The sequence below is a fragment of the Aspergillus tanneri genome (genome assembly GCF_003426965.1).
Source record: "Aspergillus tanneri strain NIH1004 chromosome Unknown AapTan_2_pilon_pilon_pilon, whole genome shotgun sequence".
NCBI lineage: Eukaryota > Fungi > Ascomycota > Eurotiomycetes > Eurotiales > Aspergillaceae > Aspergillus > Aspergillus tanneri.
Window position 1 is genome coordinate 4536909 of NW_022984629.1, and position 13394 is coordinate 4550302.

The following is a 13394-nucleotide window of genomic DNA, read 5'->3' on the forward strand; positions in this document are numbered from 1 at the left end:
AAATGCAACTATCAGCCTAGCTCAGATGGGATACCCTTATTTATGTGGCACCGTATACATACTTAGGGTGTACTATATGCAGTCTTTTTTTTAATTTTTTTTTTATACTTCTGCTTGGGACAGTGGAGAGCCAACTCCTAACTGGTCCCTCAAGATCAAACACACACTGTTCGAATGCTACAATGTTTACTCAGGCAGCATGGATACTGTGTTGAAGAACTTGATTTTCCATTTTTTGGGGGGAGGGGTGGGGTATATTGCTAATTGTGGTACTCCCAGAAGTATCAGGAAAAAAAAATTCGAAGGTCGTACCCGGGATCGAACCGGGGTTGCCGGAATCAACTGCGTAATATATTAGCTTAAGATCTGTGAAAAGGAAATCTGAAACATACAATCCGGAGGGATAACCACTACCCCATACGACCGTGATTATTAAATTTTTTTTTTTTTACCAATTACTCTCTAGCAAAGCTGTTTAAAAGATATCGAGCTCTTGTCTACCTAATATGGAAAGGTCTCCACATTGACTTCCACAAATCAACATATTTTCTTTAGCTACCTTCGATATCCTCCAATCCACCACGCCGGATTCTCAAATTCTTGACCCAGATATAACCGAAATTATAAATTCGCAACGATTTGAACCGAACACATTCCCTTCTTACTCGGAAACCAAGTTATTGATACACCATCAGCGATTGCGACCATGCCCCCACCCCGTCGAAAGATGCTGGCCACCGCGGAGGAGACCCTAACCCCACCAGATGAGCTTCTACTAGGACAACACATCGCACGAGCAATTAAAGCGACTGGCAATAATGTCTATGCGGTGGAACTCCCTTCCAAAGAGTCGATACTGGTAGAACTTCCCTCCCGGTTTCGTTCCACCATTTGGATTAAGAGGGGATCCTACGTGGTGATTGACACCAATACTCTTGAAGGCCGAGACAACAAGCTCAGCGGTGAGATCATTAACATTGTTCGAGATGAAAAATCCTGGCGTAAAGCACCCTACTGGTATGTCATAATGATTCTTTCATGTGTGGTCGCTTCTGACACTGTCTTGCAGGCCAAAGAAGTTCGACAAGAAGCCCGTTTTCGCATCGGATGATGAAGTTGAGTCCAATGTGGGCAGAATGCCACCGTCAGACGATTCTGATGCATGACATACTCTAAGTTCTTAATCACCAATGGCGGGGAACATCCATGATCGTGGGCTCTCTTCTGCTTGGACGGGGATACCTTGTATTCCGTCAAACGTGATACCTCGGAATGCGAGCATTGAAAGAGAAATGGATGAAACCCATATTATTTCACGTGTTCCTTCCTGGTCTGCTTGGGTTGCCTGTTCTTAAATGCCTCTGACCTATTCAGAATCACCCCAAACACCTGGACGAAAAGTGAAAAGATGACGGCCAAAGAACTTGACTTGGTGCTAGGATACGTATTCCAGGCCCATTCTTGAAGCGCCCATATCGCGAATAGGATGATCGGCTGAACGCCCGCTCGCCAGAGAAGAAAGGGGGTCACCCAGGATATGTAGGCGAAGAATTGATAATGAAGTGACCTGGCACACAACAAGCCAATTGCCAAGGAGTTCAACAGCACGGTCATTATGAAAGGCTTGGAAAGTGGTACTGCTCGGTGGCGTCCTTTGAATAAGGATCGCAAGAAGCCGGGCAGACTAGATCCGGAGGGTTTCAACCAAGCCGTGACTGCAAATAACCCTAGCAGATATACGTGCAGAGCTAGCAAGATAAGGGAAAATCTTTTAGATAAGAATAATTCTTCACCCACAAACCTCCAGTTGACAGTCCACTTGAACATAAACTGTCTGGTTAGTTCAAAGGCTCGTGAAATATACCCTACAGGGTTTGCCTGCAAGAAAGGTATAGCGAGCAAGACCTGCCCGTTGATTAGTTGACTGCATACAAGCCTTTCAATGGATATTAAAGAGGTATACCTGAATAAGCAAGGCCAAGATTCCAAGTCGTAGGCAGGACAGAAAAGAATGGCTGAGGACCAGTACCGCCGCAATTGCTGGAGCAAGAAGCAGCAGGGTCATCTTGACAGCCACCCCAGTAGACCATACAATAACTCCAAGCGTCCATTTCTTATTCTGGAACAAAAGTATGGCCACCCACATAGCGAAAGCCGCCAGGCCATCATTGAAAAGCCGCAGCATGAAGACGCTATGGAGTCGTTTGGATAGGATAAGAAGCGACAACAGATATGGAGGGGTCCTCGACTGCTGGTAACAAATCATCACCACCACCAATGTCGCGAGATAGAGGATGGCGAACAGGATTTGGCCAAGAAGGATATCCCGGCCTTCGTTAGTTAAATGGTAGAGGGCTGTGTAGCTGTACACATGGGCAGCGGGGTACACAAGAGGCCCGGTGGACCCCTTGATCAAGGTATAATCGCGCTCTCCAGAGATATATAAGGATATCTGCTGCATATACGTATTCCAATCGATTTCTGTGTCTAAAACGCAACGTCTTGGATTAGCGCATTGTTTAGAACACGAGGCAGCGTACGAGGTGCTTCTGGGGTCTGTGGCTTACATGGAACTTTCCAGATGATTAAGGCGCAAAGAAACGCGTCGCCCAAGACAAGGAGCGGGGCTATCCATTTTGTATGTCGGGGATTGAGACAAAGGTCGCAAAGCGAGCGCTTCAGATCCATTGTCGACGTTGTGCTGAGCTCCATGTGGCTTTCTGACGGGAGAGCCAATGATATCGGTCCCTTTTCGGCTTAGCGCATCATGTCGGAGTGAATGGCTCCATTTCTCGCATTAAGAAATGCGTCAACCAAGCATGAATAAAGCATATATGAGGGGGGTGGAGGTCGAGATCAATAAACTCAAATCGTTCATTCAATTTACAGGCATAACTGTGTAGTAATCAATCACAGATTTTAGTACATTATCTAGCTGTACAAGGGTATATTGCTGGTTCTGAGGATCCCCAGATACCTTGGGCGACGGTAATGACCAGGACCAGCTACATTTTCAGTCATAAAATGGGCTTCAATAATTGTAGCCAAAAGTGCCTTGATTTTCCTCCCAAATTGTCCTTTTCTAGGACTATATCACAGATTCTCCTGTCCCGAGACAACCGATCGTTGACGCCCGCTCCCCGGAAGCTGTTGCCACTGTACATCCTTTTGAGAGGAGAAGCCTAGCAATTCTCCTAAAACACCACGAGGCTTTGGAACAGGGCACTCTCTGCCAGTCATGGCTAGTCTCTTTGCTTCTTCTTCCAGTTGTAGGAATGTCGATACTTCGTCGTCCGAAGTTTGTGGTGTATGAGAGAGCGTGTTTTCCTCCATGCCGGGTGGTGTATCTTTCCTTCTCCTTCGTCGAAGTCTCTGAATTGGTTGTCCATCCTCGTTGAGCATCATCTCGGAATCGGCCAGAGTGCGACGTGGGGCGGGACATGGGAAAAGATGCGGCATGCCGACGACGAAGAGGGAAGCTAGAAGGGTGGCGGCGAACAGAGAGGTGGTCGATCGCGACCGGGGATGTAGATGTGGCGGCATATTCTTAATCAATGAGAGAAGAAATGACTATAGTGAGGACGTGATCCGTCACGCAGGCATGGGAGGGGTGTGTTCACTGCGCAGGACAGGTCATCAGTCGCAGGTCAGGCCACATATGACTGAGGACAAGGACGTACCTTATGACAAGAGGGGTGAGAAGGTATCAACTGAACTACAGCGACAGTGACCAATCTCGCCAAAATGAGGGCATCGTCTTTCCAACGGCAGCGCAAATCGACCTCGACCTCCGGGCTGATGGGGAGTCACGGAAGAAACAGGCGACGTTCTTTTGGGGAAGAATTCGGACGTGGGCTTGGCGATCAGATCTAATCTTATCTACGGGCGCTTTTATTGGACCGAGGCTGCCCAGCGCGAAGATGGGCGTGACAGCGCGCCACTGAAAAGACCTCGTCAGCTTCCTCCGCATCTCTCTCGGCCATCCTCCCTGCCTGGCCCTTCCTTCACCTTTCCCGGGCGCTGTACTAGACGAGAAAGATGCCTGCCCTTCTTCAATACACATAGTGGTTTTTGTTTTCTTTCTTTCCTGGGTTCCCCAAGTCCAATCGATTCGACTCTCCCCCCCTTCAGCGTCAGGAACCGCCGATCAGTCTCCCTGCGTGGACGCAGCTGCTTGTTCCTACCTTTTTTTCTTTCCTTTTCGATAGATCATGATGAGTGACCTAGACAAGTACCGAGACTTCGTCCCCGTGTTGGGAAAATGGTGTTGTGAGCTAACTCCTATCTTCTGGTGCTTAGGGCGATCGCGCAACTACGCGCTTGTCGTTTGATACCCGAGACGCAAGTTCGAGAACTCTGCTACAAGGCGCGAGAATTACTGATAGAGGAGGGAAATGTTGTCTGTGTGGATGCCCCCGTCACGATTTGTGGAGATATTCATGGCCAGTTCCATGACCTTATGGAACTCTTCCGTGTCGGAGGGGATGTTCCCGACACCAACTATCTGTTCATGGGCGACTTCGTTGATCGCGGTTTTTACTCTCTTGAATCCTTCCTTCTCCTCCTCTGTCTCAAAGTTCGTTATCCGGATCGCATGACGTTGATCCGTGGAAACCATGAATCCCGCCAGATCACAACCGTTTACGGCTTCTATGACGAGTGTATCCGCAAATATGGCAGTGCCAATGTATGGCGGTATTGCTGTGAGGTATTTGATTATCTGGCACTAGGTGCCATCGTTCTTGGCGCAAGCTCGGAACTTGAACCTTCTGGCCCCGTGGTTAATGATTCGACTCAGTCCACCATGGCCATCGATGATGGGGAATTAGAGACCGAGGTGTTGAACTCGAAAGGGGAGGTTACGATGAGCACCTATCGACAGAGACAGCGCGCGTTGTCGGATACCTCTACAGATTCTAGAAACATCTCACCCCCGAGGGACATCTCAGTCGCCCCAGGCCAAGCCCCCACTAGAACAGGTGCCCCCGGCACGGGAGCTTCGGGAGATGGAGCAGGCAGTCTGTCCAACAAAACAGGTGCCATTCTTTGTGTTCATGGTGGTCTCTCACCGCTTATCGACACGGTCGACAAGATCCGCCTGATCGATAGAAAGCAGGAGGTTCCCCACGAAGGTGCCATGTGTGATCTGTTGTGGTCGGACCCCGACGAAATCGACGGCTGGGGATTGAGTCCGCGTGGTGCTGGGTTTTTATTTGGCGGCGATATCGTGAAACAATTCAACTACAAAAACGACTTGTCGCTGGTTGCGCGTGCTCATCAGCTCGTAATGGAGGGCTACAAGGAAATGTTTGACGGTGGGATTGTCACTGTCTGGTCGGCCCCGAATTACTGCTACCGCTGTGGAAATGTCGCTGCCATCCTGGAGCTGGGCGAAGATACCAGTAACGGAGGCACAGTTACCAGAAGTAACGGGGACTACGGGCGAAGCAATGGTGCATTAGCGACAGATAAGCCTGGAATGAGGAGCCCTGGACGGAGATACAGGGTATTCGAGGCAGCTGCGCAGGATACTAGAGGCATGCCTGCGAAGAAACCTGTTGCTGATTATTTCTTGGTAAGCGGCCCGGAAAATTAGCCCCAACTCGATGCGAGTGACCTATACTGACTTTGATCTGATCCAGTGATACCAATGATGTCCACGATTCCCGTGCATTCAACTTTCTCTGTGACGTTCTTCATCTTCTTTCTTCTCTTTTGGTGCTTATATAGGCTACACCATGCGACTATTTATTTCCTTTGAGACCCAGTGATGATTTAGATGTGTATTTGGGAACTGAAAGTCGGAGTTATCTTCTGTATTGTCTTATGGTTGAACGGAAAACAAAAGATGCAATTCAGTATATTAACTTGTATGCCTTGATTCTTGCTTTACACGGAGTGAGTTGACTAGACTTATGAAGCCAACGCACATAGTGTAAATACACCTTAGCAGAATTGATTGACTGACAATAGTGGGGAGTAAGACATGAGACTATGATAAGTGACATACTACCACTTATAGGTGGTACCGTACCCATTCGCTATGCCGGTGCACCAAATTTGATTTTATTTTTAAAGTCTGTTGATTACAGTTGTGGGATGATCTGCAAGTGTAAATGCTGTCCAAAAAATTTTCTTGCGTGAGAATATATCAAAGTATATCGAAAAATTAATACACAAGAAGTGAGCTGTAATATCTTGGAAAATCACAGTAAATTTATTCGTAGCCGCACTTTTCCCTATAAAAACGTCTATAAAGCGAAATAGAACGGAGACATCCAATCATGAAGAAGCGAGGGAAGGGCCTGCCCACGATTACATACCATCTAACGAAAAATTCAAAACACCATGTCATTATACAGTTCCTCTAAAAAACGCTTCCAAGTCATTGCGGAAAATTGCCCGGAAAGTTCATGCTATTGCGACCGGGTATGTTGGGGGCTTGAGTAGACGGTACGGCACCAGAGGGGATTGAAACCGGGTATCTTGCTGGTTGTGGTAGTCTATGGGCATCGCCAGGTTCGGAAGTTTGCCCAGCACCAACCATATAGTTTTCGTAGCGCAAGTCAGATGTCGTGCCAGTGATCCCGGGAACCCATCCCTGGCTCCATCTTTCCATTCCAAGGTTAAGTACGTTCTGGTCGCGAGACCACCAATTTTGGCTCTCTTCCACTAGGTTTTCGGGTGTGCCAAAGGTAGTCACTGGAGGCGAATCTGTCGTGGGTGGCATGCTCTGTCCAGAACCCATTGCACCAATCTGTCCTTCGTTCAGACCATACATGGCATCATGCTGGGGGAGCGACACAGGCTGCATTGGGCCATATGCATGAGTCATGGGCTTCAAATACGTTGGCTCTGGGAGATGTGCATCTGACCGTGTAACAACCTGGGCGCTTACGGGCTGGTGGATTGTGCGAACAGCGGGCACAGCCCCTGGATGTGATATCTCAGTTGGATATCGATAGCCCATGGATCCAATCGAACTCCGATGTATTGAGGTGGGAAGGTCGCTGTATTCGTTAATAGCGACACCATGTTCTGGAAACAATAAGGAGCTTGCACCGGCTGTTGGAGGCGGGTCCAGGGGTGAGGATTTATCTGAGTTAGAAGGGGATGATGATGCTTGATCCCACGAACCCCACGAACCCCACTTTGAATGCGTCTGTTCGAATACAGTTATGGCCTCATTAGGAAGCCCAACCTGCCATTTATTGGCGGAAATGTCCAGAATTCGAAGTGTGCGTCTGGCGCATAGCCAACTCTCGCCCATCTCCTCCAGGTGCCGCAGACCGTGAACTAGGTCTCTCTGGGCATTTTTCTCGGGTAGATTTAGCAAATGGATAGTGCAGGCAGTATGTGTAATATACACTGCAATATTGCAAATCTGCTTGAAGCCATATGTGCGTTTATATACTCGCAGAAGCTTGGAAATGGCCGAAGCCGCTTGAGTACATAACTTACGGGGGGAAACATGAGGAGGAAGTGGGGAGTTGGACTTGGTATATTTAAGAAAAGGTCGATATAGATGCACAAAGAGTAGTTGGTAGAACATGCTGCATGATGGTCAAACATCAACTTCTGAGGAATGGAGTTCTCGACTTTTATCAACTTACTGCATGAGAAGGGCCTGAGGAAGCTGTCCTTCTCTCGGTTCCAGCTCTTTTGGCATGTCTTTCTTCCAGGCTTCCAGTTTCGTATGGACCTCGCTGAGTTTTTTGAGTTCAGCCTGTTTCGATGGAAAGCGTTCCCTGGGAGTCGGGTCATAGAAAAACACAAGCAGAATGCCACTAATTTCACACAGCTTGGAAAGTTGTAAAGCAACCGTTCTGGTGCGTGATGGTTGTGCATCTCCATGACCCTCTCCGGCATCTGTATAGGGGGACCACAGTCCGGCTTCCTCGTTCGGCAGAATATCCACCTTTGGTATGCTGACATTCGAGGTTGGCAATTGTGGTTGACGACCGAGATAATTAGACCAGCACCTACAGGAGAACATAGAAATAGTTAGAAAACATTCAAGCATTAGTTCATAAGGCGACAGGGGATGACAGACTTGTCAAAGAGAAAACAACCCCAGAATGTAATTCGCCGCGCGTCAAGTTCCTCTTCGTCGAGGTCACGCGCTCCCAAGCTCGCTGAATCAAAATTTAAACCCAGGTCCAACGCCATACGAAAACTCATCCCACTGTAAACCCAACCTTTTCCTTCTCGGCCGCACCCAGCCTCTCTGACAGACATGAGAGCGAGCGCTTGGACAGTACAGAGTTTAGCATTCACATGTTCATCGTTTTCGAGAACCAGTCTTTTTGCCTCTTTAAAGAAATGGTCTCCAGCTGTCGCTGAGTTCCGAGGGTCTTCCCGTGCGCCCTCCCAGGAACTAAAATGACAGCCCAGGGCTAGCATCGCATTGACCAATAAAGACGAGCAATACTGACTTGAAATACCGCGAACATAGTCACGGTAGAAGAGATCTTTTGAAAGGGTTGTAAAAAAGGGGTAGTGCCATGCAAAGTACATGTTCATGAGATGGCTGACCAGTTGTTCATCATCCGTGACTCTCGTCCATTTGGTGATTGAACAGGTCTGTGACTGGTCTAGTCCATTGCCATCCATAGATGGATTATGCTCATATAACTCTGAACCTGGCGGTAAAAATATGAGGTTTGATGTGCCACCGATGAGCTTGCGGGAGCCATCCAGCATAAGCTCACTCATCTTTCCTGCCAATTCGGATTCAAACTGGTCCGTCTGGGGTAGAGCTTCATCCCCACTGGGCAGGGTATCCCCAACAGCAGCCATGGAGTTCTTCTGCTCACCCATTATCGACTGTGCAACATCCTCCAGGTCGTCGCAGGACCGAATCTGCCGGACCAACTCGAAAGCATCATCTTCCTCATAATTCAAAATGGCTTGGATCAGAGTCAGCAACGTCGTGTTCTTCGTCCTTAATGTGTCTGTGTCTTTCCTGTACACGCCTTTCCGGCGATGGTCGGAATTGGGGTCATAGACGCCTGGGAACCGCATTAGCTAAGCAAATTGGGCCTGTGTTTGTTCACGGAGGCAGGACATACAAGGCGTATGGTAAACGGAAGAACAGGCTGCGCAGCTCGGTAGATTCCCGTCGCACTTTAAGACGAAGGTTAGATAATATACGAGGAGATAGGGGGCAATGGGCATGTCTACCTTCGATTTCCTCCTCCGACAAGCAATACAGGCTGTGCTGACACAGCGTCTTTTGGATGTTGAACAATTATCCTGAGTTGTTGTCTGAGCTATCGCTGTTGTCGACATCTTCCCTCGAGATACCTTGCTCCCAGGCCCCGAGTTCGTCTCCTGCATCTTTTCCGCCGGAGTTCCCCCCATCATTGTCAAGTCCCAACGAGAATATTCAAAAAAAGTGTGGAACTAGAACGGATCATGCTTGTCGGGGCAGGAAGAACTCGGCAGTGTGTTCTAATGGGGGGCCCAAAGGCTTCTGCAGGGACAAAATGAGAGACGAGAAATATGCTGTGGTATCAACTGCATCGGCTCTGGAGTCGCATTAGTTACACAGGCACTCTGCACATCCAACGGACGTGATAGTACTAACATAGCTGCATAATGAGTGCTCACAAAAAGGCCGTATGCCGCAGATAATCAGCAATTATGCTGCTCGAGAGTCGCAAGCCAGCGAATGGGATTAGAATCGAATATCAAGGTTCACTCTCAGAGCCTCTATGGCCTGCTGTTGAGGCGGGGGGCCGGTGATGGTGGAGGGATCGCAAGGAGGATTCAAGGCAAGCTGGCGGCGATAAGAGACGTAATGAGAGCGTGACTGATTGGACAATGGCAGCTAGTCAGTTTTAAGGCAATATGCTGTAGGAACTAACGAAGATCTGCTGGCAGCATGTCCAGATCTTTTTGGATGAAGCAAATCTTGGCTGGGTGAGCCACCGCGCAGCTGACTAATCCATAGACCACGGTCCAGGTCGCTGATTCTGGCTGATTATGACCCTATGTTTTCGAGCACAATTCTAGCACTTTAGCTAATCTCTGCCATCTGTTTGATTTTAATGGATGTCCTGGGCGCTGAGGACATTGGATTGATCCAATACTGGAGCTGGGCATGATATTTCTTGGGTGTACATTACTTTGAAGACGGAGTACGGAGTAGAGGAGAAAGATATCGGTATTCATACGTAGATAGTTTATAAATTATTCGTCTGTTTAGTAGACCGAGTCGTACCTCTGAGCGCCTCCTTGAGAGTCTCTTCTTCTGAAGGCGAAATCCTAACCCTATGCTGTATACTCTGTAAGTATCACTGTATCGAGTGCGTGTCTTCATTAACCCCGTTTACCGCTTTTTCCGACGTGGACGAAACTATTACGTTGGATACTGTATGATTACTTGATGCCAAGATGGCCTGCAATGTGGCCGATTATTAATTGCGGCGGAAAGAGACGGTATCACGAGTCATTGTCCAACTTGTCCAACCCTAAGTCCTCGAATGGGACCAACGGCATCAAACTAAAACATCATTAGGTAACAGTTATCAAATAGAACATTCTTTAGTGGGGCACATAAAGGCTTCTTTCTGTACTCAAGAGTACTCCCATCCAGCTGTTGGTGTAGGTGTAGGTAACAGTAATCAGTCCTCGTGCAGGCCACAACATTGTCTTGCAGGCTATAAACCTTCTGAATATCCTAGTTAATATCCATGGATTGGAAGATGCTGGTTGTGATATTTTTTGGTGTCCGTCTTCCTAATGAAACCAAAGGAGTAATGAACGTAGTAACTTACTCGGAGTAGTTCTTCCGCATCTTTGTTCACAAGGTTCGGTTAAACAAGGATCCTCGAGCCATAGACGTCAAATGCTCTTGAGTCGGTTGGCTGAAGATAAGAACCCGGATGACATCCCTGCATGGATACTCTTTATGGTAGACATATTGAAAATCACTTGAATAGCAAGGGCATTCTGCCTACTCTGTAGAATCTGTTTTATGGAGGTTTTGAAGCGTACCATGTATGGATACCAATACCGATACGGTATTTCCCACTGTTTCAGGCGAAACTTACGCCTACCGCCTCCTTGCCCAGCCACACCTCAACTCTGAAATGTCCCAAACTGGGTCACCGCTTCCATTTTCTCCACCCCTGAATGGGTTACGTTTCAGCGTAGGATCCACTTGGGCCCGATGTTACGGTCAGAATCCTGGCAGAATTACCCTCCCTCACTTATCATCACGATTAGTGTTATTATTGTTTCGGATTAGGCTCTTGGGGTCATTCTTCGCCTCCGGCTGACTGTCTTTCCTCTTGTCGTGTTATTTTTTCTCTGGCGTCTCACTACACCTTCCTATTCATTTAATTTATTTACTCTTCCTCCTGAGTTTGACTCCATACGGAGTAGTATCACTACTTCACCCATATCTTGCGACTCGCGTGCCTGCATACGCATCCGGGCTTCCCGCATTGGGTTCACTTTGGGCTTCCGCTTGTTTGGGTTCTACTGCCAACACACCAACTTGCAGTCGCCTTACCTACTTATTTTCGTTTACTTCCCCCTGGGGAGCCTCCACTGTGGACGAGTCTACCTCCCAGCTCGTTCTACCATCCATGTATCTCGCTCAGACCTTCGATCAGAGTGCCTCACCGGGCCTGAGACTCCTTACCATCACCAATCGCCAATCGTGTTGTGGTCCTAAATCGTGAAGATGATGGTCCCTAGAGCTTTTCTTTTTACCTCTGTGCCATCGCCGATACCTTCCCGGAAGCCTGGCAAAAGAAATCAACCGTCGAAATCCACACGAGACTTCGTCGCGGTGCAAGATATCTCAGGACTGGACCTCCCCGACAAGGAGGCATCAGAAATAATACAGACCACCAGGCCCGTTTTTATCCCCCCTAAACGCGGCCGCCGTGGTTCAACGGTGCATTCGGATTCTGGCAACAATGGTCCTAAAGTACCAAAGAACTCAAGGACCGTTCGCAGACCGTCAATCGCCTCGATTCTAGAGGCTACTGCAATCCCAGTTCCTCGACGCAACTGGACCATTCGGGAGTCTCGCAAACTACCCCGAGGTAATCATGTGCAGGATTTCAGCAGACTGTTAATGGACGGGGTTGAATCCAGAGAGAGCCACCTTCTAGAAGGCGCCGGGAACACTCCGCTCGACATCCTTTTAAGCCCCCCCGAAGGAAGTGACAAGTCGGTTATTGGAAGCGATTGTGATAGCGAAACACCGTCGTTTTCTGGCCGTTCCATGTCACTTGAATCGACACCATCACTGGACCCTGGCATGGAGTCCCCCGACTCGACCTTGTCAGCTCTGCTCACTCCTTCCAGTCACCGTAGCCCATCCGAGAGACGGTATCGACGTTGGTCGCAGTGTGAGAACTGTGCATTCGACCATCCGCTACTTGAAACAGAATCCCCTGACCCTGGTGAGGATGGTGATGATGAGCCGACAACTCCGAGCTCGATCACCCCTAGATCTACAGCGCCACTGTCCCGGTCATTCCCACGACTTGGGTCAACGTTCAAGTCTAATTTAACAGCCTCGTTGCGAGCTATTAAATCTGCGGCACAGTCGGTGTCCACATTCGCAACTCCTTCGGTGCAACCCGATGATTTCCTTACGCGATCTTTATTTACAATCTCCCCAGAGATGACGGACGACCGTCGGCCTCCGCCCATGGAGGAACCCCCATCGCCGGCGCTACGGCGGTACCTCAACCCAATCATAGCGTCACCGGCGGAAATGTATCCCTACCAGGACCACCCGCATGAATCGCTTGATCCTCGAAATTGCCCTGTCTCCGTGCAAATGCAGACTTATCGCCGCTCGAGCAAGCGCGGTAGCCGAAAGAGTGGTTTCCCCCTGGTTTGTTTTGAGGGTCGAGAAGAACAGTTTCTACCGTTTGACCCTGAGATTCCCCCAATAACACGTCAGCGGGAACCGCGAGAGAACAGTGACTTTTTACGCATGGTGGTTCTGGAAATGAACATGAGACGCAGCGGTAAACTACGAGATGATATTCCCACTCGGGCCCGAGTCTGGCTCCCTCCGCGCAAAGGCAATCAGAACCGGTTCAATCCTTACGATTCCTACGAAGATGTAGAAGAAAATTCCATCCCATCACGATGGGTAGGAGTTTCAGTGGGAGGAGTATAATATTTGGCCCCTTTCTCTCTCTGTTCCTTTTAATTTTTGTTTTACCGTTTTGGGGAACCCGACTCTCATTAGCATAGCGCTTGGCATGGTATGGTTTCATTCCATTACCTCCCCCTTTTTGGTGTATTTTTTGCTCCCCCCTCCTTCTACTGTACATACATATTGGGAGAATTGTCACTGGCTGGAGCATGTAAAGAGCGGGCGCAAGGCGTTTTCGGAAGCAGAGAGAATATCATTC

At 48.6% G+C, this 13394-nt stretch overlaps 6 protein-coding genes and 1 non-coding gene across 7 annotated transcripts; 3 read left to right on the forward strand and 4 right to left on the reverse strand.

Moving 5' to 3' along the window:
- Positions 1-303: 303 nt before the first annotated feature.
- On the reverse strand, positions 304-425 carry ATNIH1004_001444. Its single transcript has one exon. It is a non-coding gene; the product is annotated as a tRNA-Tyr (tRNA).
- Positions 426-706: 281 nt separating this feature from the next.
- On the forward strand, positions 707-1166 carry ATNIH1004_001445 (putative eukaryotic translation initiation factor eIF1a-like protein; the record flags this gene model as incomplete). Its single annotated transcript, XM_033566144.1, has 2 exons — positions 707-1017; positions 1070-1166. 2 exons carry the CDS (start codon positions 707-709, stop codon positions 1164-1166), a joined length of 408 nt encoding a protein of 135 aa, XP_033431901.1.
- A 773-nt stretch (positions 1167-1939) lies between these two features.
- Positions 1940-2712, reverse strand: alg3 (dolichyl-P-Man:Man(5)GlcNAc(2)-PP-dolichol alpha-1,3-mannosyltransferase; the record flags this gene model as incomplete). Its single annotated transcript, XM_033566145.1, has 2 exons — positions 1940-2487; positions 2541-2712. 2 exons carry the CDS (start codon positions 2710-2712, stop codon positions 1940-1942), a joined length of 720 nt encoding a protein of 239 aa, XP_033431902.1.
- Positions 2713-3093: 381 nt separating this feature from the next.
- ATNIH1004_001447 (uncharacterized protein) lies at positions 3094-3543 on the reverse strand (the record flags this gene model as incomplete). Its single annotated transcript, XM_033566146.1, has 1 exon — positions 3094-3543. The coding sequence occupies one exon, from the start codon at positions 3541-3543 to the stop codon at positions 3094-3096; it is 450 nt and encodes a 149-aa protein (XP_033431903.1).
- Positions 3544-4214: 671 nt separating this feature from the next.
- On the forward strand, positions 4215-5645 carry ATNIH1004_001448 (serine/threonine-protein phosphatase; the record flags this gene model as incomplete). The annotated part of the gene is made up of 3 exons (XM_033566147.1): positions 4215-4231; positions 4300-5575; positions 5643-5645. The coding sequence occupies 3 exons, from the start codon at positions 4215-4217 to the stop codon at positions 5643-5645; spliced, it is 1296 nt and encodes a 431-aa protein (XP_033431904.1).
- Positions 5646-6385: 740 nt separating this feature from the next.
- ATNIH1004_001449 (putative C6 transcription factor (NirA)) lies at positions 6386-9366 on the reverse strand (the record flags this gene model as incomplete). The annotated part of the gene is made up of 5 exons (XM_033566148.1): positions 6386-7553; positions 7614-7982; positions 8054-9011; positions 9072-9126; positions 9307-9366. The coding sequence occupies 5 exons, from the start codon at positions 9364-9366 to the stop codon at positions 6386-6388; spliced, it is 2610 nt and encodes an 869-aa protein (XP_033431905.1).
- Positions 9367-11695: 2329 nt separating this feature from the next.
- On the forward strand, positions 11696-13156 carry ATNIH1004_001450 (uncharacterized protein; the record flags this gene model as incomplete). The annotated part of the gene is made up of 1 exon (XM_033566149.1): positions 11696-13156. The coding sequence occupies one exon, from the start codon at positions 11696-11698 to the stop codon at positions 13154-13156; it is 1461 nt and encodes a 486-aa protein (XP_033431906.1).
- Positions 13157-13394: the final 238 nt, after the last annotated feature.